Below are 25,299 nucleotides of genomic sequence, written 5' to 3'. Positions count from 1 at the left end.
TTGAGAAGCACTGATAAAAATCGCAAATATGGGCTTCCCTGGTGGCGCAGTGGTTGAGAGTCCGCCTGCCAATGCAGGGGACGCGGGTTCGTGCCCCGGTCCGGGAAGATCCCACATGTCGCGGAGCGGCTGGGCCCGTGAGCCATGGCCGCTGAGCCTGCGCGTCCGGAACCTGTGCTCCGCAACTGGAGAGACTGCAACAGTGAGAGGCCCGCGTACCACAAAAAACAAACAAACAAAAAAACGCAAATATGCTCACACCACTTTGGCGCCATCTTTTACCGTCTGCTGCTTGAATTCAGGACAAGGTGCACACGGCATGCCTTGTGACTTGAGGCATGTTATCAGCTGGATGCTACTCCCCTCCTTCCCCACACCTTTCCCGGTGACACCTTCTATTTTTCAGCTAGGACAGAAAAAAGCCATAGTTCCCCAAACTCGCCGAGTCTTCTCACTTTGAGGGTGTGAGTTCTGCCCTCCCGAAGCATCCGCCATCATTGGTTTGTCTCCGTGGATGCCCACATACTTGGAGGGATGTGGTTTGGGGTAGCTTCCTACAGAGCACTGCCCACCCCTTGCAGACGAGGTTAAGGGTCTGTGTCTAGACTCCCACTGGCACCCTGGGTACCATCTCCAGCACCTCCTGCTGCTTCCTAGCTGTACTTCCCTGCTCTCCGCTTGGAGTCCTAGGATGGAGAGAGCTTCTTCTTTCATTTTTAACAGAAGCCCCAGCACAAAGCTGGGGTGATGGAGAAGCTTGGTAAACATTTGCAGAAAGAATAGATGAATGAATGAATGCATACGTTTTTACCATTCGTTGAGTTATTCAGAATGGCCATTCAGAATGCATCAAATGGTGAAAAAAGGAATGACTCCCCTATTTCAAAAACTGGCCAGAGATCTAATTTTAAATCCACGAAAATGGCTTTTCCATTAAATAGATATGACATATGTTTATGTATTCATGAAATATTATTTACATATTTATAAAATAGTTACTTATTTACTTATATGTAAACACATATTTTGTATTAGATAATATAACTGGTATACACTAGAGTTATAATACGTATATATAACATGATATATATACATATCTGCAATATACGTGTAATATAAAATGTATGTTTTAAATATATAAAATATATTACATATTATATCACACATATGGTATGATATATTATTTTATATACAAATGTATGTTTCATATAGTATAGCTATTATGTATGTATATAAATATAAAAATATAATTATACTTTATAAATATATTTGTTTATTAAAATTCAATTGTAAATACACAATATATTAAAATATTTATTTGTATGTAATATATAAATGTGTATGTATATGTGTATATATGTGTGTGTATATATATCCTGTGTACGTCACATTCAGCAAACGACCTGAGCCCAACATGTAAAAAAAAATTCAGAGTTCGAATACAGCAGTCACAGTCTTTGCTGTTTTCCTTTACCTGAAAATTAGCTAATATTATCATGACATTCATGAACTTGAGTTAGAAATTTTTGCTGCATCCTTCATTGGCGAAGAGTTTGGGCTCTGAACACACGATCTTCCTTTGAATCTGAGTTCTGCTGCTGCCTTGTAGCTTAATGTTTCTGATTCTCAACATCTTCAGTTCTAAAATAGAAGTAATACAGGTGCCTGCCCCTTAGGGCTATCGTGACTGTTAAGATAAGGAATGACCAGGTGCATGTGAGGACTGGACAAGTTAGGTCGCATCAGCATGGTAGTAATTTTCTGCCTCTCCAGTTGTATTCAAATGAATTTCTTCCTGTCAGAGATTTACTCAAATAAGGCTACTAGAAAGATTTAAGGCATGACAACAAACACAACTCAAAACCCAGCAACGTAAGAAGCAGCAGTGGCTTCCATTTCAGGAAACATCCTCTTGTTATGAGTTTCACCAACCAGAGTGCCTTTCTCCAATGTCAGGCCAGAAGAAAATCCCTAGCGGGGACACAAAACCTGTTCATGAGGACGAACCACAAGAAACTGATCTATTACCAACTGAGTGTGCCGTTTATCATCTACGTCAGATGTATCGCTTAGTTTTTAAAGTGAAAAAGACATCTAAAGAAGGAAAAATAAATAAATAGGATAGGCCACCTACAAAAAAAGAATGGACGCGTAATTATTTGCACAAAGCATTAGAAAATACTGTGATATTTTATTATTAAAAATGCTGCTGAAAAGTTTATACATATGTGTCCAGCCATATATATCTTCTATCATTACTTAAGGCAAAATCAAAAACAAAATCGCAAAATAATAATCCAAGAAACCATTAAACCCTGCGTGCCAGTGAAGGTCAAGAATAAAAGCCTAGGAAAGTTTTTTTCTAACTTATGTCTTTTTTTTCTTTTTTTTCCTCTTTTTTATAGATAGCAAGTATATTTTATTCTCATAGAACTCTATGAAGATTCTATAACTTCTTTCCATGTAGAAATATCATTTAAGGTGTATTAAATTGCTTTTGATCATAATCCTTTGTAAAAGCTAAAGTTATTCACTTAACAAGAACTCTTTTTTTTTTTTTCCTTATCCAAATGTCACAAGCCTGATACATTACTGTGCATATTGCTAGCAGAAGACAATTGGAAATACTAAACAAATACTGGAATTCACATTACAAACATACCGGACCCACATCGGTGCCAAGCATCACGTCCTTTGTAGTTTCCTGGAGAGCCTATTCGTCGTAGCTTAGCTGGGGTAATACACAGCTTGCAGAAATGGCCTGACAATAGCTTTCAAAAATGATGAACAAAAATCGTACCCATGACATCTCTAGCTGCAGGAGTGATGTTTCACTCTTTGCGAAGTTGGGGTTATATTTCACATATGTATACACAGAGAATCACTCTTAAATTTAAACCAAGATGAACAACAGAATTTATTGGACGATCTGTATGCATTCTTAAAAGAACTCTCTTTTTCTAGGGGGGGCCATTTTCAAACACTTTGATAGACATTGCTACAGATTTAGTTCAGGGGTTCAATAATTAAAGATTATACAAAGAGACAAGGAATTTGGACTATCTTTGTGGAGAATGTCCACCTTGGCAAAGACGTATAGTGCTGGGTTTCCATGAGAACCATGCCCAGAGACATCTTCAAATATCTTTGGCTACTATTTCCTGGTGTCGCAATAACTTTTGAAAGACAAAACATAAAGTCACCATGGTTACTATTCTTTTTCCTTCCACTTTAGGACACTTGCAAAAGATTCCTTAAGGAAAATTAAAAGGACGATGAGAAAATGACAAAGTGTCAGAGGGACAAACTTCTCATCCCTGTCTCGCCAATTTAAAATGACTGAATATTTCTGTGTGTTATCTTGACAGTGAAGCCATCCTAACTTCCCGGAAAACCCATGCAAAACACTTTGAATGTTCTATCCTTTTGTTTGTTTTCTCTCTGTAATACGCCTGGATCAGTGACTGATACACAAATCCACAAATGGTAATAGTTTCAGACAAGCATATGTTTTATCCCATAAATGATATAAAAAATAAAAATCCCTGCTTACTGATAAATAAGGGACTTACTGCTTAAACAGAAAGGAAAGACACATGCCCTCTTTCAATCTGATTAGCTAAGCTGAGCAGGTATTTCATCAGCCAAACCCTTCTGCAGCTGCTCGGGAGTACAGAGCTGTATTGACTCAGCAGAGCTTGGCCCTACCAAAGACAAGCTTTCTTTTCCTTTTTGGCAGGACCCTGGGATGGGAAGCAACTCTTCCTCAACAGATTCAAAGAACCAGAACTACAGAACGAGACTTGTATTCTGTTTCTCCCCCGCGGTCACTCTGCATGTGCGTGCGTGTTTCGAATTCAACAAGCTTTAAATAGGCTCCACGCTGGGGATCCATCCTGGGGTTGCAACTTCATGAAGCCTTAACACACAAAAATAAAAGTCTTCCTAAAAATAACGGTCTCCTAAGAATGCTGTCGCATGCACTTTCCAGCCCAAGAAGGGGAGAGAGAGCCTAGTCGAACAGACGGTCTAGGTCCGCTGTGTGACAATCACATCCTCCTACAAATGAAACACGTTAGAAAACCCCATGTCTGTTGGCCACAAGGAATTAAGAAGAAAATCCTCCTTTGTCCTGGAGGAGACAGAGGTGATATGACTAATGTATATATCGATTTATATACATACAGACCACAATGGAAAGCACAATCTTGCTAAAAGCTCTTTCAAACTGAAAACACCAATAAAAGCTTTTTTTGTTGTTGTTTTTGTTTCTGTTTTTCTCTCGGTGTGTGTTTGTTTAAACGCACGGCTATATACATTTTTTTATTTTTATTTTTACAAAGTTTCTTAAATAGAGTTCAGGCTGGCAAAACATCTCTTTGCACAGAACTCTACGTATGTAACTGCATAGTCAGTTCTTTTATTTTAATAATAAAATTCTACTTTTCCTTCTCTCTGGATTACACCTCCATATGCTGGGTAAAAGCCCATAGATTCTTTCTTCACTTAAGTAGAGCCATCTGTCGTATGGCACAAAAAGAACTTTTATTTATTTATTTCAATTGTAATTAAAAAAAAAAAAGTGTCCTCGGCCGAGTTTCAGAAGTTTCAGCTTCTGTGGTCACACTGGAAACATCCAGGTCCTTGAAACTTCGATGTCCTAGTTGCACTAAAGTTTGCCGGATGGTGGAGATCTTAAAGCAGTATTGTAACAGCAATGTATACGTTTCACATTTCGTAGGGTCAGAAGTTGATCTCATTGTACTGGGAGATGCCAATGGAAAGGGTCTGCAAGGACACAGTGGCTGCCCTTTTGCTTTTTGTTTTGTTTTGTTTTGTCTTAAGCCAAACATTCCCTGTTTGCAGATGTTGCTTCTTTCTTTCTCTCTTCGATGTGGCTGAGGGGAGGCGCAAAGGGAGGGGAAGAAGACGGCAAAGCTATACTCTAGTGGTTGAATGCCCGTGGGGTAAATTTGTACTGTTTTGTCCTCCACTGAAGGTATTGAACGTGTGCAAAGGCTGCATCCCCGTCAGTGTGTTGGGAATCATAGTGATGGTATTTGGTGTCATAAGTGGGATGTCATCGGGGGACCTGCGCAGCGTGAGGGTGTAGTCTGGAGGGCAGGTGAGCCTCAGCGTGTCGTGAGCCTGCAGGGACTCACACTCGTGATCATGCTCCAGCTGTTTCATCTGCAGGGACATGATCTCTTCGTTCTGGATGTGAGCGATGTCATTTGTGGTATTTCTCTGGGGACTGGGGCGCCTGTGTGTCTCATGGCGCCTCTTGTCCTTCTTATAGTACAGCGCTGCGAACGCCAAGATGTTAAGGAAGAGTAAGGATGCCCCCACGGCAATGGTGACGCTCAACTCAGTGGAATAATCCCGTTTGGTTTCGATGAGGACGGTGGTGTCCTCAGGCCCCGTTTTATGAGGGTCCTTGGAGTGTTTGGGGTTGTTGGCGGGAGTGATCGCCGGGCGTTTGGTCGTGGGCCATATCTTGGCAGGAGATCGCCGAGTTCCGTAGGGAAAGGAGGTCATGTCCGGAGGAGGAACCTTTGTGGTTGTGGACACATACTGGAATATCTCATTCAGGTTGTGCAAGTGAGGCACGAGTTCCAACCAGAAAGCCACTTTTGTGGCTCGGTAATGGTCCCTCACTCTGGGTTTCAAGCCAATATGCAGATAGAGCTGGTCTTTGGGGTTATACTTGGACCAGGCCACTTCCTCAAAGCGATTGGGTTTTGTGTGAATGAACTTGGTGTCCTGAGGAACGGGCTGATTAGGATCACTGGGGACAGAAGGGAGAAAAAAAGAGAAAGGTCACACTCTTCCACATTTCCCAAGTAAATTTTAATCACATACAATGAAATTACAACCAGATAATCTCATGTGTTTATTGATATGCACAAAGTACTCAAGTAGCAACAAATACATGGTGTTTCAATCCCGACGCGCTACCATCTTGCCTTTTCTTTAAAATCCCCTTACCTTCATTTTAAAATAATTCCTGATGGCAGTATGATAGCATTTTCATAACACTTCTACATTTTTTAAATGCATCCAATTATCTTCCATGATAAAGAAGGAAACCAAAAATGTGTCTTGCATTTCAAGTTTAACTACTTTTGAGTCAGAAATCTCAACCAGGGTGATTTGCCCCCAAGAGGGCATCTGGTAACATCTGGAGATGTTTTTCTGTTGTTATTAGTGAAGGGTGGTGCCATGAATGGGTAGATGCCAGGGTGACTGTTAAATATGCTCCAGGGCACAGGACAGCCCCTCCACAGCAGAGAAGTACCTGGTCCCAGGTGTCAGTAGCATTGAGGCTGAGAAATCCTGAGTTAGAGGCTATGGTCCAAGATTTGTGCCATTCTCTTTCTTCCTCAAGAATTGCTTCTTAGGTAAATGAATAGATACTGTGGTTACAACTAAAATGTATGTTAAAAATCAAATAAAAACTGGCTTTTGTAATTACAAGATGTTAATAAATAGAATTATGCATCAATTGTTCGCTCTCTCTCAGAAGGAGAAATATGTATGTACTTGGAAACCTTCTGAAGACTGAGTCACGTAAAGATCACACAACATTCCGTTGATTTAAGAAGTTTGGTCAGACGGTGCTTTTAGATATGCAGAGTTAAGGATTTTAGGAAAAGTACCATACGATGCAAGAAATTGAGGGTTTTTTAAATAGATTTCAAGTGCGCATGGCAACTATGAACCTAAGAAGTCTCCTATGATTTACATAAGTGGACACAGGCAGAAGGAGAATCACCAAAATGGAAAGATTCTCCACAAAACATGGTACTTGAAACATCTTTGCAACTAACTCTTTTAAGATAACAGACAACCTCCCCCCGCCCCGCAAAGATATCATATTCTCATTTCTTCCATTTTTTTTAGGCTTGGTAAAGTGAGCTGTAAAACAGGTTTCATCTTAATGTGTACTGGTTTGGAAAATTTGAGATCATGCATGATATCATGCCACCTAGTTGACATTGAACATTCAGACATGATGTGCAGACCCAGTTTGCTTAGATCTATTACTCCAGGTGCTCTAGCTTCTATTTTCCACCTAACACTTTTATGAAGCTGCCTTCAGCCACTGCCTGTTTGCTCATGTATCAGAAGGCTGGGGAACCAGAAGGTCCCACTGGAAGACCTAAAGGCTACAGACATTCCCAAGTAGCGTGCAGGATGCGAACGATGCACTTGACCAACAGATGCATCTGCCAAAGGAAGGACTTTAGCCCTCAGCCTGAGGCTGTCAAAATCATTTCCATACATCAAGTTCTGCATCTCTCCCTCTTTACAAGCTGTGAAATCTTGAGCAAATCCTTAAGCCTCTCTTAGCCTCATCTTCCTCATCTATAAAGTGGATAAGAATACTGGGATGGAAAGGAAGTGAGAAAGGTTAAATAATAACTACAATATTCCTGGCATGTAGTAAGAGCTCAATAAATAGTATCCCTCTCTGCAATGCATAAATTAGAATACCTACAAATTGCTAGCGAGAGAGGACTATAAATAACATACTGTATACAGCCACAGAATATACCTAATACTATACATTCTACTTAGTATATGCTACATAAACGTATACTGTATACCAGTATACATGGTACACTAATATACTAGATACAGTGTATGCTGCATAACAATATACTGTATATATGGTACACTGTTAATTATATATAGTATATACTGTCTGTGTACATCATAGCATACATGGTACAGTATATACTGTATATAGTATATGCTATATCAAAGTATACTACACACTGTGTATAGTATATACCACTGTGTACCACAGTATATATGGTACACTGTATACCGTATATAGTATACATTGTATAAAAGTGTACTATGTATATCATAGCATATATGGTACACTATATACTGTATATAGTATATGCTGTATCAAAGTATACTGTATACCACAGTGCATACGTTATATTATACACTGGGTACAGTATATACTGTATAAAAGTATACTGTATACAACAGTACATACTGCATACTATATACACACACAGACATATATATATATATATATAGATGCATAGGTATATATATGATCGTAGATATGATTACATATGTGGTATGCAGGACAAAGAAATTTTACCACATAACTGAGTACACACTGACTGCTGTGCTCTTATTAGTGAGATGATAAAATATAAAAAATTGTAGGTCTTAATACTATGAGCTTTCTTATTTATCTGTTCATTTATAAACATTTATATACTTTAAAATAATCTGCTTTTAATTCATTTTTATATTCTTACATGTTTTCAAAAACTGTTGGATTTAATATAGCACCTCATGTTTTTTTATTTGAGTCTTCTGAAATACATTGTTGGAAAATTCCTATTTAACCGGAATCTGTCATGGAGAAATTTGTCATCGATTTTTATCGTTCTAAAAGCAACGAAAGGGAGCGAGGATTCCTACTATGTTCGCATTGATCTGATTTCACGGAATTGGGTCTTTTAGTTGTACTGACCTTTTACTGAAGAGAGGGCATCCAGGAAAGAGAGTGTCTTTTCATGTAGGATATTTGTCGATTTTTTTTATGGAATTCGGTGTACATTTGAAAGGTAAGGAAACACATTTATTTTGTTCTCAGAGAATAGAGGATTTTGAAAATCCGGTAAGTATGCTTTAGGCCGATACAACCTATCAAAGTTCTGGGAGATGCACAGTCAGAAGCCTGAAACCAAGATAAACTCACGGCGCTTATGAAGGCTCATCATTTCCCCTTGTCAAACACCCCAAAGACAGTAAGATCTCTATGTGGGATACCACTGCCTTGTTGTTTAGACTTTGCTTCAGCACATGGCGTCTTCTAATTCCCATGAGTAAAGTTCAAGATGATAATGATTAAGGAGAGAATGAAACAGACACACCTTCTTTCTCTAGTAAAAACCTCAACACCTACCCATACTCCTCGTCACCTAAACATACATTTTCACCTGTCATATTTCGTTTGCGATATCATCTTAGAAGTGGAGGCTAAATGCGTCTTCAAGGTCTTGTGGTTCATCTTATTTGTGAGAGATGGGCAACACGATTCCTTTAAAAATACCAGTGAACCCTCTGATATGCTCCTTTGGATGGTATAAGGTTTTCCTTACCCCTAAAACAATGCCGTGGTTGACCATTTGTCCCTAGACCTCTAAGACGAAAACTACCCCCTGCACCAAGAAGTATGTGTTCAGTCCGTCCTATACAACCGGTAGAGGTGTTCCTTCACTGAGCTTAAAATACTTTGGGGCAATAAACGTCACTTTCAAAACCAGGCTTTGACTGCAACTCTATCTAGCCCATCTTTCCTGTCTGTTTCCTGATTTTTTGCAAAGATTGAGCAAAAGTTGAAATATAAATCAATCACAAGATATGAGCAAAATCAAAAGTAGAGATGGAATCTGAAAACCAATGAAAAATACGTCATCCCACCCACTCGACCTATACAACTGTATTTCCACATATTGGAATATATATGTTGCTCTTCTTACATAATATATATTGGCTTATCGGCCAACAGCCTTCCCATCTCTGAATTCCAAGAGCCTCCGAGGCCTTCCATACAGAATGGTGAAGGTACTGTTCACAGCCATATCTTCTGTAGAGACCCTAATTCAACCCATTTTATCCACCTCTCCTCACACAGAACCCAAATTGCATTGGTCCTTGATCAATGGGCACCTGATTTCTACTGAGTGGCCAGGACCAACGCCTTCCCACCTATTCCCAAAGAGGTTGGATGTGACAAAGAGTTTAAATCTGTGTAATCATTCATAAACCTTGGGATTAGTTTTAATTTTTCCCAGACATAACTTCTCATTTATCAAAACTCTCCAAGTAGCCTTATTTCTAGCCTAATACTTAATGTCCTGGCTTCACTGTCCTTTCCCAGTGCTGTTTTGGGTTAGTCTTCTCACCTGGATTATTGAAACAGTCTCCTAGCAACGTCCTTCCATCCTTCTACCCTTCCTTCCTTCCTTCCATGCCTACCACACACACCATCCCCACATTATGTTTTCTCTGCTTCGGTCATATAAAAAGAAGCCCCAGTGTTCACCTCATCTCAGCAAACGTATGAGTAGTCAGGATCATCAGGGAGGGGCAGCAGAGGTGAAGTTCCACCCAGCGATCACGGCAAAGCATGTTCTGACACAACATAATCCTTTCTTCTCAGCCATGTGTTGTGATTAGACGTATGACAGGATATTCTTATAACCAAACTCCTGTCTCTGTAGTGCTTACAGGGAGCAGTGGATGGCGCTCAAGTGTATTCCATCATATTCTGTGGGTCACTGCCTGAGTATGGGTTCTGGAGAACAGAGTCAAGCATCTCACCTCACACTGTGACATCAGGGATGGTTTATCCTATGCTCTTCCCTTGCTGGCATCAAATAAGGTATGAGACCCTTGATGACATGAGAGATGGTTTACTCCCATGCTGTTCCATTACTGGCACCATGCTGCCTCATTCTCCTCAGCTGGACCACTTTGGCAGCCCCCTAGGGACAAAGAAATCCTCCACCACACAGGGCTGATCATGCCACTACCCTGTTTAAAATCAATCAATGAATAACTAGCAACCACCTCATGAGCCATATCATCTATTGGCGAACACCTAAATCACTAGACTTTGCTCAATCCCCCATTTTCTGTTAAACCATAAGCTACTGAGATGTGATCCTCCTGACTTACGTTTGAAACTGCACACTGCATTGCAGGTTAGGGGAGGTTCTGAGTAACTTCCTTAAAAGATGATTTGAGGGTTTCCCTGGTGGCGCAGTCTTTAAGAATCCGCCTGCCAATGCAGGGGACACGGGTTCGAGCCCTGGTCCGGGAAGATCCCACATGCCACGGAGCAACTAAACCCGTGAGCCACAACTACTGAGCCCGCGCACTAGAACCCGCGAGCCACAACAACTGAGCCCACGTGCCACAATTACCAAAGCCCATGCACCTAGAGCCCGTGCTCTGCAACAAGAGAAGCCACTGCAATGAGAAGCCCGTGCACTGCAACGAAGAGTAGCCCCTGCTCGCCGCAACTAGAGAAAGCCCGTGTGGAGCAACAAAGACCTAACATGGCCAAAAATAAATAAAATTAATTAAAAAAAAAGAAAGAAAGAAGATTTGAGTCATTCCAACGACCTTTCCAATGTGTTGTGAAAACTCATTGCATTAATATCCCCAAGTACGATTTCAGCTATGCTCCACATGGACCACAGAAATAAAAATAGCTCCTGCTTGGATAAAATCCAGATTCTTCAGACTGACATCCAAGGCCATCCATTAGCGATATCCTGTTCCCACAGTGAGATCTCTACCTGGACTCTGGTCAGATGACGGCTATTCCTCCAAGCCAAGTCCTTATTCCTTCCCCATCCGCTACTTTAGCATCTTTATGAAATCCGAAAGTATCCTAAACACGCACCACTAGTGGCCACAGGAGTATACTGGGCCAGGGATTAAGCCCAAGCTATCTGACATCTCCACCACTGTGTTCCCCAAATGAGGGGCGTGAACCACAGGCAGTAAGCGAAGTGATTTTAGGAATATAGAGTTATGAAATTAAAAAGCACTCAACATCTTAAAAACCATTTTAAAGAACACTCAACATTCTCAATCCTCACTTAGTCGTTGACAGGTCCTGGTGACCTATAGGTTTGGTGCTAGCATTTCTCTACCATCTCACGACATTAATTTCCTTTAATTTTTCTTTGTTTTTTTTTTTTTTTAACAACAAGAGAAAATCCATCTCAGAGCCTTTGGCAGGCAAGCACAGCTAATGAGAATTTAATGGCTTTATTTGGATTTTGTAGTTTTCTTTAATGGTTCAGTTAAATTGATGATGAATGATCCTTCCATTTAAGAAAATCATATAAAATTGATTCCCAAAACACGTGAGAGAAAAAGAAAGTAGATGGCTTTAACAAAAGTAAGTCATGATCTGTGTTTAGATGTTATGGAATTAATGATGGGTTTGGATGGTGATGTAGTCGATAGGCATGGCCATGGTGTGGGAAACGCTCCTGTGAGTGTTTTTGCTTCAAAAGAAGGCAACACTTTGCAAGGGCAGGCATTACCTATCTGAGTTCTATGACACAATTGGGCATTGGTCCTGCCTTTAAAAGGGGTTATGCATTGAACTGTTCCCCTCTCAAATTAAGATACACTGAAGTCCTAACACCCAGGACCTCACAGTGTGATCTTGTTGGAAATAGGGTCATTGCAGATGTAGTCAGTCAAGTTAAGATGAGGTTGTAGTGGAATTCCCTGGTGGTCCAGTGGTTAGGACTCTGTGCTTCCACTGCCGGGGGCACTGGTTCGATCCCTGGTTGGGGAACTAAGATCCCGCAAGCCGCACGGCCCGGCCAAAAAATAAAAATTAAAAAAAAAAGATGAGGTCATACTGGAGCAGGATGGACTCTTAAACCAATATGATTGGTGCCCTTATAAGAGGATGGTCAAAATAAAAAAGAACAAAATAATGCCATTTGCAGCAACATGGATGCAACTAGAGATTATCATACTAGGTAGAATAAGTCAGAAAGAGAAAGACAAATACCATATGATATCACTTATGTGTAGAACCTAAAATATGATACAAATGAACTTACCTACGAAACAGAAACAGAGTCACAGACAGAGAGAACAGACTTGTAGTTGCCACGGGGGAGGGGAGTGAGGGAGGGATGGATCGGGAGTTTGGGATCAGCAGATGCAAACTACTATACATAGGATGGATAAACAATAAGGACCTACTGTACAGCACAGGGAGCTATACTCAATAGCCTGTGATAAACCATTATGGAAAAGAATATGAAAAAGAATGTATATGTGTCTATAACTGAATCACTTCACTGTAGAGCAGAAATTAACACAAGATTGTAAATGAACTATACTTCAATAAAGATAAAAAAGAAGAAGATGGCCATATAAAGACAGACGTGTTGGGAGAGTGCCACGGTATGACAGACACAGAGCTTGGAGAGATGCAGCTACAAGTCAGGCAACACCAAACACTGCCAGCAAAGCACCAGGAGCTATGAAGCAGCATGGAAACATTCCCCTATGGGTGTCAGAGAGAACTCAGCCCTGCGGACACCTGCATGGTGGACTTCTAGCCTCCACAACTGTGAAATACACTTCTGTTGTTTTAAGCTACATCATTTTTGGTACTTTGTGGCAGCAGCCCTAGGAATCTAATAAACAGGGGTTACTTAAAAACACTTGCTGACTTAACCTCAATCACCTCCTTGTCGAAAAAAGAACCTTTTGGGGACAGACAAGCATCTCTCCCCGGCACGGTTGTACCGTCTCCGTTTCCCACTGTTTTTCTTAGGTCAAACTTGTAAGATGGGACAGTCCAAAGTGGGTATTGGTACAACATGTTTTCCACTCAAGAAATGTGCCACACTTTTCCTAAGACTGCAAAACCATGAAACCACTTCCCACCAGAGTATCTGGAATCATTGTAAAGAATGATACCTGCTGACCCCCTACACATCCCCGGCATCCCCACTTCCTCTCATGAGAGCTACAAGAGGCTCAGGCACTGCAGGGCTGCTGCAGTATGGGGGGGCCTAATTCCACCCCCCAGCGGCCCACAGGAAGATTCTCCATCCTCCAGAGCCGGGAGGACCTTCACTGTAAATTCGGTACGAGACGCTCAAGGTTAATGACAGAAGCGCAGGCAGGCAGAACAGAATGCTACCTCATTAATTTCCGCAATTAGGTTATTCGACAAGAGCAAATGAAAAGATGCTCTGATATGTGTAGCTCCTTAAGATGCTGGGGAGTCTTTTCTTTCGTTGTCTGCAGAGAATCTGCTCAGTGGAATACGGGTGGACCCTGTTATATATGTAACGCCTGTATACTTCCTACTTTATTTAGCCAATGAGATTTCTATATGTGTCTATAGATAGATATACAGCTAAATATACACACATGTATGCAATTTATATTAATGAAATAAACACGTGTCAATATTTATATATAAACAAAATAAATATATTTTGTGTGCCTATGCATATATAGAAAATAAATCTCACAACAATGGAGAAATCCTATGCACGTACATAGATACACATGCACATATATATCTTACACACATACACACACACGGGATTTCTCTACAGTTATGAGATTAGGAGTTATTACATGTGCATATACATATAGAATATATATACTATATACACATACAGTATTCCTATATATTTATTATGAGATTTATTTCATTCCTTGCTATGCATTCCATCTGGCACATGTATTTTGAGAACCCTATTATCGACCAGACAAGACAAGGTCCTGCCTAGATTTGAAACTCCAGATCAGTTGCCCATAGAATAGGCAAATATATCGACATCTGACCCCAGTAGCAAGTGTAGAATTTTTAATATGCATCTAGCGCCTTAGCGAAAATCTGACTTGATAGAAAACAATTCAGGGGTAGAGAAAAAATGAGGTCTCCCTAGATGTTGGGGGGAAAAATGACTACTTCTGTTACTGTGTGTGGATGCCTGCACGCCGCAGTCTAGCCAGTCGTGGGAACCACACTTACGCGGAGGAACCAGACAAACAATACCCTGATGGGGAGAAGAACATACCCGGTTTTGGCGAAGTTCGTCCAGTACGTCATGACCACCGCGCTGAGCATGACATCATTCTTGGAGAAGTTGCAGCTGAAGAGCTCGGTAGGGCCAATCATGGGGATCCCAAAGACATAGGGGACTTCGTCGCCGTGTGCTGAGTCCGCCCAGCTGGGCTTCATCTCGCTTTGGCAGTGGTGGTAGAAGGCATAGAAGTAGGTGGGTGAGCCGTACTGTGCGTGCAGGTCCGCGGTGGCCACGGCGGGGGCCACCCACTGGTGGTCGGTGAACAGAGCCACCAAGGTTTTCCGCCGCGTCTCGGGGTTCTCCTTATCTGCCCAGTCCGTGTACATGAACTTGATGGTCTCCCGCAAGGTGTCCTTCCCCTCCGGGTAGCCGTAAAGGTTGTCCACGAAGTTGGACACCAAGAAGTCAAAATCGTTGGGCGTCACACCATCCTCGTTATCCACGACGCCGTCCACGAACTTCAGCCCCTCCCCCTGGTTGACCCCGAGCATGATGTCATAGTTAAGGAATTCCCCCTGCTCCATCAGGATCTGAGGGTCATCGGGGATGACATCCCCGTCAATGACGGGCCCGAAGGAGATGTGGTACGTGGCCGGGGTGATGGTCTGCTGAATGAGCTCTTTGTAGTTCTTATTCCGAAGGCATTCCACCATATCCGTGGTATCCAGCATGTTGCAGCCGACTTTATCTGCCAATATCCGAGTGTACTTGGCAGGCTGGTAGTTCACGGCCCAGCTGGACAGGGCGGTCCCGCTCTGGATGATGGCCTTCTGGAAGAGACCTGCAGGTGCAAAATTGTGGACATGCAAATGAAAACCCGCAGGACAGAAAAGCAGCTTTTACTCGGCAAAGAAGGCTCTGATTGTCTCTCGGGCATGTGAATTTCTGGATACTGCAGCATTCAGCGCACTCGGCATCTCTTCCTCTCATTTCTATCTCGTCTTCCCCCTCCCCCACCTGCTGGACAGTGGTCTTATAGGATGCTCTCAGACACACACACACACACACACACACAGAGTTTAGAAAACGAAACTGCGTTTACACTTTAGCTGCAGTGCTAAAAACACCACCTCTTTCTCCTTCCCCAATTTTGTGTAATATTAGTGTCTCCATCCGCAGAATGCGTAAATGAAGAGTCTCAGAGTCATCACAACCCCCCAGCCTCTAAAAATATGCTTTGTGGCCATAAGAGGTCAAAGGCTGTTTCCCCTTACTGGCAAAACCAGGTACCGCTTTATTAGAGGGGGAAGAGCCACTGAAATCGGTTTCAGAGTATAAATTCTGGAATGCATTTTTATTTCCACGCTCCATAGACCAAAGGTGCTAAAAACATGCAATTAAAATGAATTCATTAAATTAGCTATTCCTAAAGAAATCTCCCCTTGCATGCCCCGCTAAAATGTATCTTTTTTTCCCCCCAAAATCATTAATTTCAAAGTTGCATCCACTCAGAGCCCAGACTTTTGTACAATTCGTTCTGCCACATTTTAAACGTGTCTGCTTGGTGAGAAACTGGGAAAATCTTGGGCTGTTTCATGAGTAAAATTCTGTGTAGCTTAAAATTTCCTATCTGATCAGTCTAGTATGTGGATGTCCAGAAGTAAATAAGTCTATTTTTTTTTTTTTTTTTTGCGGTAAGCGGGCCTCTCACTGTTGTGGCCTTTCCCGTTGCGGAGCTCAGGCTCAGCGGCCATGGCTCATGGGCCCAGCTGCTCCGCAGCATGTGGGATCTTCCGGGACCGGGGCACAAACCCGTGTCCCCTGCATCGGCAGGCGGACTCTCAACCACTGCGCCACCAGGGAAGCCCCAAAAGTCTATTTTTAACTGCTCCAGTATGAGACGGAAGGCCATAAGATCATGGTGTTCTATTCCTTATCTCTTCCTGCCGCTTCCTTGAACTCCAGCATGATCTAGCTCTGACGCCTCGTAAGTCACTGGGAGAATAAAAGCATTCAGCGGGGAGTCCAGAAATCCGTGCCCTGTCGATCTTTAAGGCCATACAAGCAATCAGGGATGAAGGAAACATGACTGCAATCATTGGAGGATGGGATTCTAAAGACTAGAGGATTGCCTGCCGATGACACACAAGAATGAGCTGCTTAAAACGATCTGGCTTTGCCCGACACACGTCATCTAGCTCCCTTGGGGCCAATTTCCCAACGTTTACCATTCCGTTGGAAATGTACTGACTTGTGTGTCTGGCTCTCAAGGTGAATGTTTTAAAGCACCTTAAGGAAATGATGTCCATATTGGATCTATTAAAAGATTCATAAATGAAGACAACCAGAATTAGAAAAATGTTGCTGGAAGTTACACATTTTCTCTCTGTGTCATAACTGTTGGCCGTGACTGAGGTAGCCGTGTGTGTGTGTGTGTGTGTGTGTGTGTGTGTGTGTGTGTATGTTTTGGTAGGCAAGTAATACAACCTGGGATAAAACTTGAAAAATTAAAGAAAAAGTCACCTATAATTCATACTATAAAATAGGACATACTTTAATATTTTTAGTATCATTCCTTCTTGGTGTTTTCCCTCCCTTTGGTCTGTTGTGTATAACCGTGTCCCATATCTGCATAGTATACTGATGTCATAATTAAGGAACTCCCCCCTGCTCCATCAGGATCTGAGAGTTGCTTGGAATGGCATCCCTGTCCATGACGGGGTCAAAAGGGAATGTGGTACCCGGCCAAGGTGATGGTTTGCTGAACGAGCTCTTCATATCATGCCTCCCAGGTTAATGCATATCTTAAGCACAATTCTTAAAACAAATTATTGTTCCTTCGAGTAAATGCACGTGTCACTCACAATGTTCTTGCCTTTCTGGTCTTGTAGCTTTTCCTTTCATTCTTTGCTATGAGAATGCTGTGGTAAAAAACTCCATGAAAACACCTTTTCCCCCATGTGTATGTTGACTTCATTAAGTTATATCACGACAAGTGAAATTCCTAAGGCCAACAGTCTGGGTGTGTTCATTAATTCTTGATTCTATTGCTGGGTTGATTTTAGAGAGCTACTTTGCAGAAATGATGCAAAGCATCGCCATATTCATTTCTGATCTATTGATTTAAGGAATTAACACTCTTCCCCCATTAGTTTTGGCTGACATGTGTTTGATTACTGCTAGAGTTGGTCCTGACTATTGTAAAGGGAGAATCATGATTATATCCATTGAGAAATGGGAAAATACAGGTATTTTCTAAAACGCTATAGGAATCGTTATCACTAATGATCTAATTTACTCGCTTTTTCCTTTTTTAATAAGGGTTAATACAAACATAAGCTTTTCATTCTACCTCTCCTCAGCCATTATGAAATAAAGAATCAAGAAATTCAGACCTCACACGACTTAAAAATCATCGTCAATCATATCTTGCTAATGAAGCAATCAGAAAGAGTCAGCAACTTGTCCATGATGGTGTAGGAAGAGAGGAAAAAAATGGGATGCTGTCATACGGCACGATGATACTTCCTTTTTTTTTTTTTTTAACATGTTTAGGGTACTTTAAAGAAAGATAATATAAGACTCTTTAAAGAAAAATAATTCCTTTAAAGTTTCAGGTGCTTTTCATAAAAATGGTTCAAATAGATGTGGTAAATCCTTAAACCAACCAATGACACAGAAGGGAACATAACACGACCTTGACGATTTAGACTGTTGTTATGAATATTCACTTGTACTTGCAAAGTGCCCCAGGGCTGCATTTTCTTGTTTTGTTTTTATTTTTGTTCCATTTTTGAAGGCAGAGCCAGGAAGTTATTAAGGTGCCTCCAGGCCCACTGCCCCCAATTTCTGTTGATTTTTCTTTTAAAAATCTCTCATCTGATATTGCTGGGAACCTCCATCACCAATGGACCAGAGGGCATCAACCTGAATTAGTTTGCATCAAAGACGTGACTTTATAACCATATGGCTACAAGCTTTGTTGATCACGAAATCTAAAAATCTGTAACCACCGTCCACATACTGATTCCCTTTCCTATTTCTTCTCCCAAGATGAAAATTGTAGTTAATAAAATTTAAAGTTGTCCAAATAAACTCAGACAGGCGAAAGCAGGGTGTAGGCATTTCTAAAGAAGTCATTTGCCTCCAATTATTGTAAGCAACGCTCTTTGCCAGAAGTCTAAGTGAGAAAAGTATATCGTTAGGATAGTTAATGATACTGTATTGCGTACTTAAAAGTGGCTAGGAGAGGAGATCTTAAAATTCTCATCAGAAGGAAAAAAATTTGTAACTCAATGGTGACAGGTGTTAACTGGACTTCCCGTGGTGATCGTTTTGCACTGTATACCAATAGCGAACGGTTATGTTGTACACCTGAAACTGATCGAATGGTGTATGTCAATCATACCTCAATTTAAAAACATCAGAAAGCAAGCTGAGTTAAGAGAAGAGCATGAGCACGCATGTCATTTGGGGGATTTTCTGTGGAGGTTTCAATAGAGACTATGGCCACCCTGTATGCGCCTTGAATAAGAATTCAATATGGGTTCATTTCTGGGTCCCAGGGTTCCCTGCGCACTGTGGGGATGCTTTTCTTACCTTCTGAATAGTGAGACAAGGTCAAGAGGCTGACACAAGAAGCACCCGCGCCGGAGCCGAAGATGGTCACTCTCTTGGGATCCCCACCGAAGGCCCCGACATTCTCCTCAATCCAACGTAATGCTTGGATCTGATCCAGGAGCCCGTAGTTGCCTTTGGCCGCCTGGTCGCCGGTACTTAAAAACCCTGCGAAAGAACACAGGATATTTGGGGTTGTCACCTACAAAATATACGTCAACATCACTGCTATCTGGAAAGACATTCCACGGTTTACTTTGTTCATTCTTTACTTTTCCTTCCTATAAATGAGAAGCAACAGTGTAGCACCTTTTCCACGGCAGAAAGGAGTATATTATGTAAATAAGAGTTACAATGGTTTTTGTTTCTTCTGACACTATAATAAAGTGTCTCATCTGGGGGTTTGTATGGGGTTAACATATAAGGCGAAATGAATCTAAAATATTTACAATACACGACAATATCAGAAACCTATACACTTTACTAGATTTAAGTTATCACTCCTGTGTCTATGTTGGTTTTCCTTGGGAAAACAAAAAAGACTCCTAAAAGAAGTTTTTCAGGGCAAAACAGTGTGTGTGTTGGCATCTGTGTATAAGACTGTGTGCGCTGTATATAAAACCAGTATAGGTTTGCTTTTCCCCATTGAATTCCTCAATAATATTTTCATTTAACTCCTTTTAATGCTTAAATTTCAAAGTAAATTATACCCATCATGTCATGCCACACTTAAATCGTTTAGGATGCATCTCTATTTTTCTATATAAGGAAGATATCACAGTTACATGCAGAAACTTATAATTCTTTAATTTCAGCCAAAAGCCAGTGCATATTCAAATCTCCCCAACTGTCCCCAAAATAGCATGGGCTGGTACATTTCATTTTAAAAAATAGGAGGATTCTGTAAATTAAGCAATTAGATCTCACTCAAGGCATCAGATTCTAAATTCTTCCTTTTTCAAAAGCTGCAGATAAGGCAATACGGGCATTTAATTGTGGCAAAGTGATCAGTTTTCGAAATCTATCTCATTCCCTGTTCCTCTCACACTGCAAAAAGATCTTGACCTGGAAATTCTGTCTTCCTCTGATGTTTGAAGGCATTTGTGTGGAAGAGACACTCTCCCACTCAGATTCAAAACTATGAATATTTTATAAAGCATCCTCCAAGCTTAAATACCTGCACAAACTTTAACCCAACTTTATGTCCAAATCTGTCTTGAATAAGCCTTCTGGGGAAAAAAAAAAGTCATAAAAAGTTTTTTTTTTTTCCCCCACTTCCCATTCCTACGTGCCCCTACACCAGATCCCCAATTATGATATTTTCCCTTTCTGCACCATGTCTTTATTCCAAGGGTCATGACGTTCACCCGTTTCAACGAATGCTTATTCAATCACCATGGAAAGCAGCCGTGGTGTTTCTATGAAGACAGACTGATCCAAGCCCTAAAATAACAGAAATGAGAACCGATGCCTTCAAACACATCCCTGAGCAAAGCTGACAGCAATTCAAGAGGCCCTCGGAGTACCAGCTTCCCAAAACCTAAAACAAAATCATAAAGGTTGAGATCTTACACCTACTGCGGAGAATGAGGCTTCCCTTCCAGAGCCTGCCTGAGTACCTGTGGGAAACGGGGGATGGGAGCCAGGAGGGGAGTAGAAATGGTCTGGTTCAAAAGAAAGCGGCCAGAAGGGTGATTGCTGCTGTTATGCTAAAATCACAATAATCGGGACTCACGGTGGCCCAGCCCTACAGGTAGATGCAAGATGACAACTGCCAGGTTGTACACTTAGGGCACATCGCACAAACCCACTCCCCTCCTAGGTTCCTGGGGAGGGATGTGAGATTAGCTATGATGAGAGGCGGTGTTCAGATGTTTCCAGGCCCTCCTTGTTTAATGAGCAATTACTAATTAGTGTTTCATGCCCGTGAAATGTTATGCGGCCTCCACATTCATCCCTCTTACGTTTTACATTCTTTCTCATAAAATGAATCACACCCTGCTTGGGAGAAAAGCCTCTTTCACCCAACTTTATGGACCGAACGGGCTTATAATGGCAGCCTGGGTGCCGTGTAAGAACCGTAAGACAAGCCTCTCTTCCCGCATTCAGGAAAGAGGTGGTTCATTTCTAAAGGCTCCAGGAATTTTCTGGCAGAACTGTTCTGTTTTTAACTCATCCCTCCTCTGCCCACCTCCCTCCTACTCTCTGCTCTCACGGAATGACCTAGTCGGTTACTGTTTATGGGGAGGATTTGCGACAGATGGTAAGTCGCGAGGCTTTATGAAATCAGAGCCCCTCCGTCCCCAGGAATACATGACTTGTAAAACCTCTCCAACGGCGGGCTCATTAATCTTCCGTACCCTGGCAAATCTGACTTCTCCTAAGAGCCGCCCATGGAAAGCCTTGATCTTGGCAATTCTGCTCGCCTTTCAAAAGTCCTGAGGGAAACAGCTCTCCACGTGTCTCTGAACTTGAGCAAAGGAACGTGGGTTTTTTGGAAGCTGGTGTTTCCATAGCGTCTGCCGTGGAATCTTCATTTATTGCAACATCCAGGGATTGCTTTTTTTTTTTTTTTTTTGGTTCTTTTTAAAAATTGAAATGACAAGCAGGTCAGAGTCCCCACTGTAGGGACAGAATGAATGTAAGTCATTTTATGTTCCCTATGACAGCATATTCCTTTCCGATTCTGACTGTCAAAACACGGTGTTCGATATCACCCAGACAGAGGATGTGTGTGGGTTTCCTAGCGTGGGACTGTATGAACAACAACATGATAGCAGCGCATCAACTGGGAAACAAACACACATTACCAAACATCGAGCATCCGCAGAAGTCAGTTTCCCAGATGAGCAGATAACTTTCTTTGACTGGCTGACGCCAGTGATTTTAAACAAACAGCTCCTTTCATGGACAAACATTCTTGGACCCCAAATCCTCTCAGCATTTCAGCTGACGAAACATTGGTTTTTGAGATTTACTGTCTCTGAACTGAAGCTTGTAAAGCAGTAAGCCGTTACCACTCCCCACACACAACTGAACAACGAAAGAGACGCACAAAGGAGACCATTTGAATTCACACAGATTAATGACAAGATTGATGCTGAGTTTCATTCAAAGTAGTGGAAGGAACAAAATACACACACAAATACACGGGATGTGCTGAGTGGCTGTGCGGTTATTTTAAAACTTGGTTCATGGAAAAGATGCTTAAAAACCCCAAATCCCATTTCCCACCTGCAGGTTGAATGAAATGAATATAACGTACGCTGTATTTGGTCTTGATATTGCTCTAGAATAGAAAGTTTCAGGGTTTTAACATAGCTAAACATGATCTAAATGGTTCTCGTTCATCTGAATTGCAGGGGATTAGGGGAATGATTCCGGGCCACGTGGTTTTCCGTCCACTTCAGGTCAACAGTGAGAAACCCAGAGGGGTCAGATGTGCCTGGATTTTGGTTCGTTTTAACATGACTTTAACGCCACAAAGGACTTTATCTCTTAGGAAATAATTCATTACATAAGCACAGTAGGCATTTTTTTGATGACCATTACACAGACAATAATTACTAAGTGAATATAGAAAAATATCTTTTATGTTTTCAGGGTATGTATTCACCTGTAATTCGCAGAATTAATCTAGGGTCTCAGCTATATTTCTAAAAGAATTCTATGTATGCGTGCATATATATGTATACGTTTGCATAATGACCTATTTTGATTATTTGGTTCCTTTGCAGTAGCAGGAGCATTTGCAAAATACAGCAAATCACTAGCCTTTATTATATCAGAATCCCTCCCTCATACTTTTATATATATGTGTGCAGACATATATATATATATACACACACACACATACACACATATATATATACATACACACATATATGTGTGTGTGTGTATTTGAGTGTGCGTGTGTATTTGAGAGAGTGTGTGTGTGTATTCGTACACACAATATTTAATTGAATGGAGTAAAAGCAAATGTTTAAATGAAATTGTTTCAATGAGAAGAGACAGGATTTACTTTAGGTCACACAAATGAGCCCAAACAGAAACCTGTGTCATGAGAATTACAGCAGAGGTAGAAATGTGAAAAACAGGCCAATAAATGCACATCTATACTCTTGGATGTTTACAGGAAATTACTCCCTGGGTGTGTTTATTACAAGGTGAAAGGGAAGTTTTCTTATTGGAAAACCATTTATGACTTAACAACAGGGCACAGATTCTAAAGGATAGGATGAGAGGGAAGGGGGGGTATACATTCAAACTCTGCAGGCATGGTAGGCAAAGCCAATTGAAATCGTGTCTGTTTTTAGTTTTCATCCTACTTAAAAATGACACGAGCCATAACTGATGCTGCTTCTATGGTATCTCATCATCAGCTCAGTATCACACAGAGCTATCTCCAATGTCAGCAGAATAAATCGAACACGCTTATGAAGGACCCATGATTTCTATAGCACAGGTTTCCAAACCTGGGGCCCATGATGTTATTAGTGGGATTCCCTGCACTGTTTTCATAAAGTATATTCTATCCCCACAGAATGATTTAGAATGAGGCTGCACAGAGGTCTTAAAGTACTTTAGTTGAAATTATATGGATTCATAAAAGTAAAACCAGTTAGATTCTGGAAACAAAATACAAAGTGATAAACAGTCTGTTTATTACACAACGCCAATGAAAAGGTGAAGATAATTGGTAAACGTGTTTCATGATGATGAAAATTTGGCAACAGCCAGTCTGGAACCAAACCCCCTTTGAACCAACTTTATATTCTTTTTGGTTCAAAACCTCATCCTTGGGGCTTCCCTGGTGGCGCAGTGGTTGAGAGTCCGCCTGCCGATGCAAGGGACACGGGTTTGTGCCCCGGTCCGGGAGGATCCCAAATGCCGCGGAGCGGCTGGGCCCGTGAGCCACGGCCGCTGAGCCTGCGCGTCCGGAGCCTGTGCTCCGCAACGGGAGAGGCCACGGTGGTGAGACGCCCATGTACCACAAAAAAACAAAATAATAATAATAAAAAAATAAACTGATCCTTGATCATTTCTCCGGATTTGTTGATGACTCAAGCTCTACCGGCTCCCAGATCCTTTTGGTCTGATTTCTTGAATAGCTCACATACCTCATCACTCCTGGGATTCTGCAACCGCAGTGTCCGAGATAAGAGCTCCAGTTCATTGCCTCAACCTTGCTGCTTCCAGTGCACTTCTACAGTATCAATCTAATCATGGCGCTCCCCAACGCATACAAATTGACAAAACTCATGAAAATGGAAATCTGAACCCCTTTGACCCACCAGTTCTATTTCCATAAATGCTTTTTCTATAAAACATCTCTATCTGGAGGTACAGAAATAAGTCATGCAGGGATCTACAAAAAGAAATAGTCATGTAGGAATCCAATCAATTCTTATTGATTATAATTTTGAAAATAAGGATGACAGGAATCTCAACGTCCATGAATAGGAGATCTGTTGCAGGAATTCTGTTGGCTGAATCCATATAACGGGAGGTTCTTTGTGTGTATAACATGATACAGAGTATTTAAATGTGTAAACACAGAACCACATCCGAGTTCTCTTCACAGAAAACCGTGAGTTGCTGAATACTGGGTCTTATGATCCGATTTTTATGAACATCATCAAATGGGTGTGTGAAATACAAACTCCGAAAGGAAATCAAGCAGTTCATAGCATTTCTCTATAGGAAGGCAGCTTCAGGTGATTTTCACACTTAATTTTAAATGTGTGTGCTTTTTCTTCCAACTTGTAACTGTTTTTTTAGCAATCACACACACACACACACACACACACACACACACACACACACAGCAAGCTCGTTTTAAAGTCAAATGCATTAGTGGGATATCCAGGGCCATTCCCTGCGGTCCCATCTCTACATCTCTGGACATGCTGTACACACGCCCTTTAGCCTACAAATCTACCACATTACACGCAACTGCCCCCTGGGATATGCCCGGCCTTTCTATCTCTCTTTGCCTTTGTATATTCACTCTTCTCCATCTCTTCCTAGGATGTTCTTTACAGGACTGCTGGGATCCTGAAAGCTGTCTTCCTCCTGTAGATGTGGCTTCACATCCAAGCCCACT

General features: G+C 41.4%; 1 protein-coding gene across 2 annotated transcripts in view; it reads right to left on the bottom strand.

The window, feature by feature from the left end:
• Positions 1–2,167: 2,167 nt before the first annotated feature.
• Positions 2,168–25,299, bottom strand: part of NLGN4X (neuroligin 4 X-linked) — a 347,399-nt gene continuing 324,267 nt past the window's right edge. For both annotated transcript variants that reach the window (XM_060003055.1, XM_060003056.1), the window contains 3 exons: positions 19,176–19,361; positions 14,628–15,417; positions 2,168–5,788 (listed from right to left, as the gene is read on the bottom strand). In XM_060003055.1, coding sequence (XP_059859038.1) covers positions 4,939–5,788; positions 14,628–15,417; positions 19,176–19,361 — 1,826 coding nt within the window. In that variant the 3' untranslated portion in view covers positions 2,168–4,938. The remainder of the gene's footprint in view (positions 5,789–14,627; positions 15,418–19,175; positions 19,362–25,299) is intronic.

The sequence above is a fragment of the Delphinus delphis genome, chromosome X, assembly GCF_949987515.2.
Source record: "Delphinus delphis chromosome X, mDelDel1.2, whole genome shotgun sequence".
NCBI classification, from domain to species: domain Eukaryota; kingdom Metazoa; phylum Chordata; class Mammalia; order Artiodactyla; family Delphinidae; genus Delphinus; species Delphinus delphis.
The sequence above is the reverse complement of the archived record's forward strand: the minus strand, read 5'-3'. Positions and strand labels throughout refer to the sequence as shown.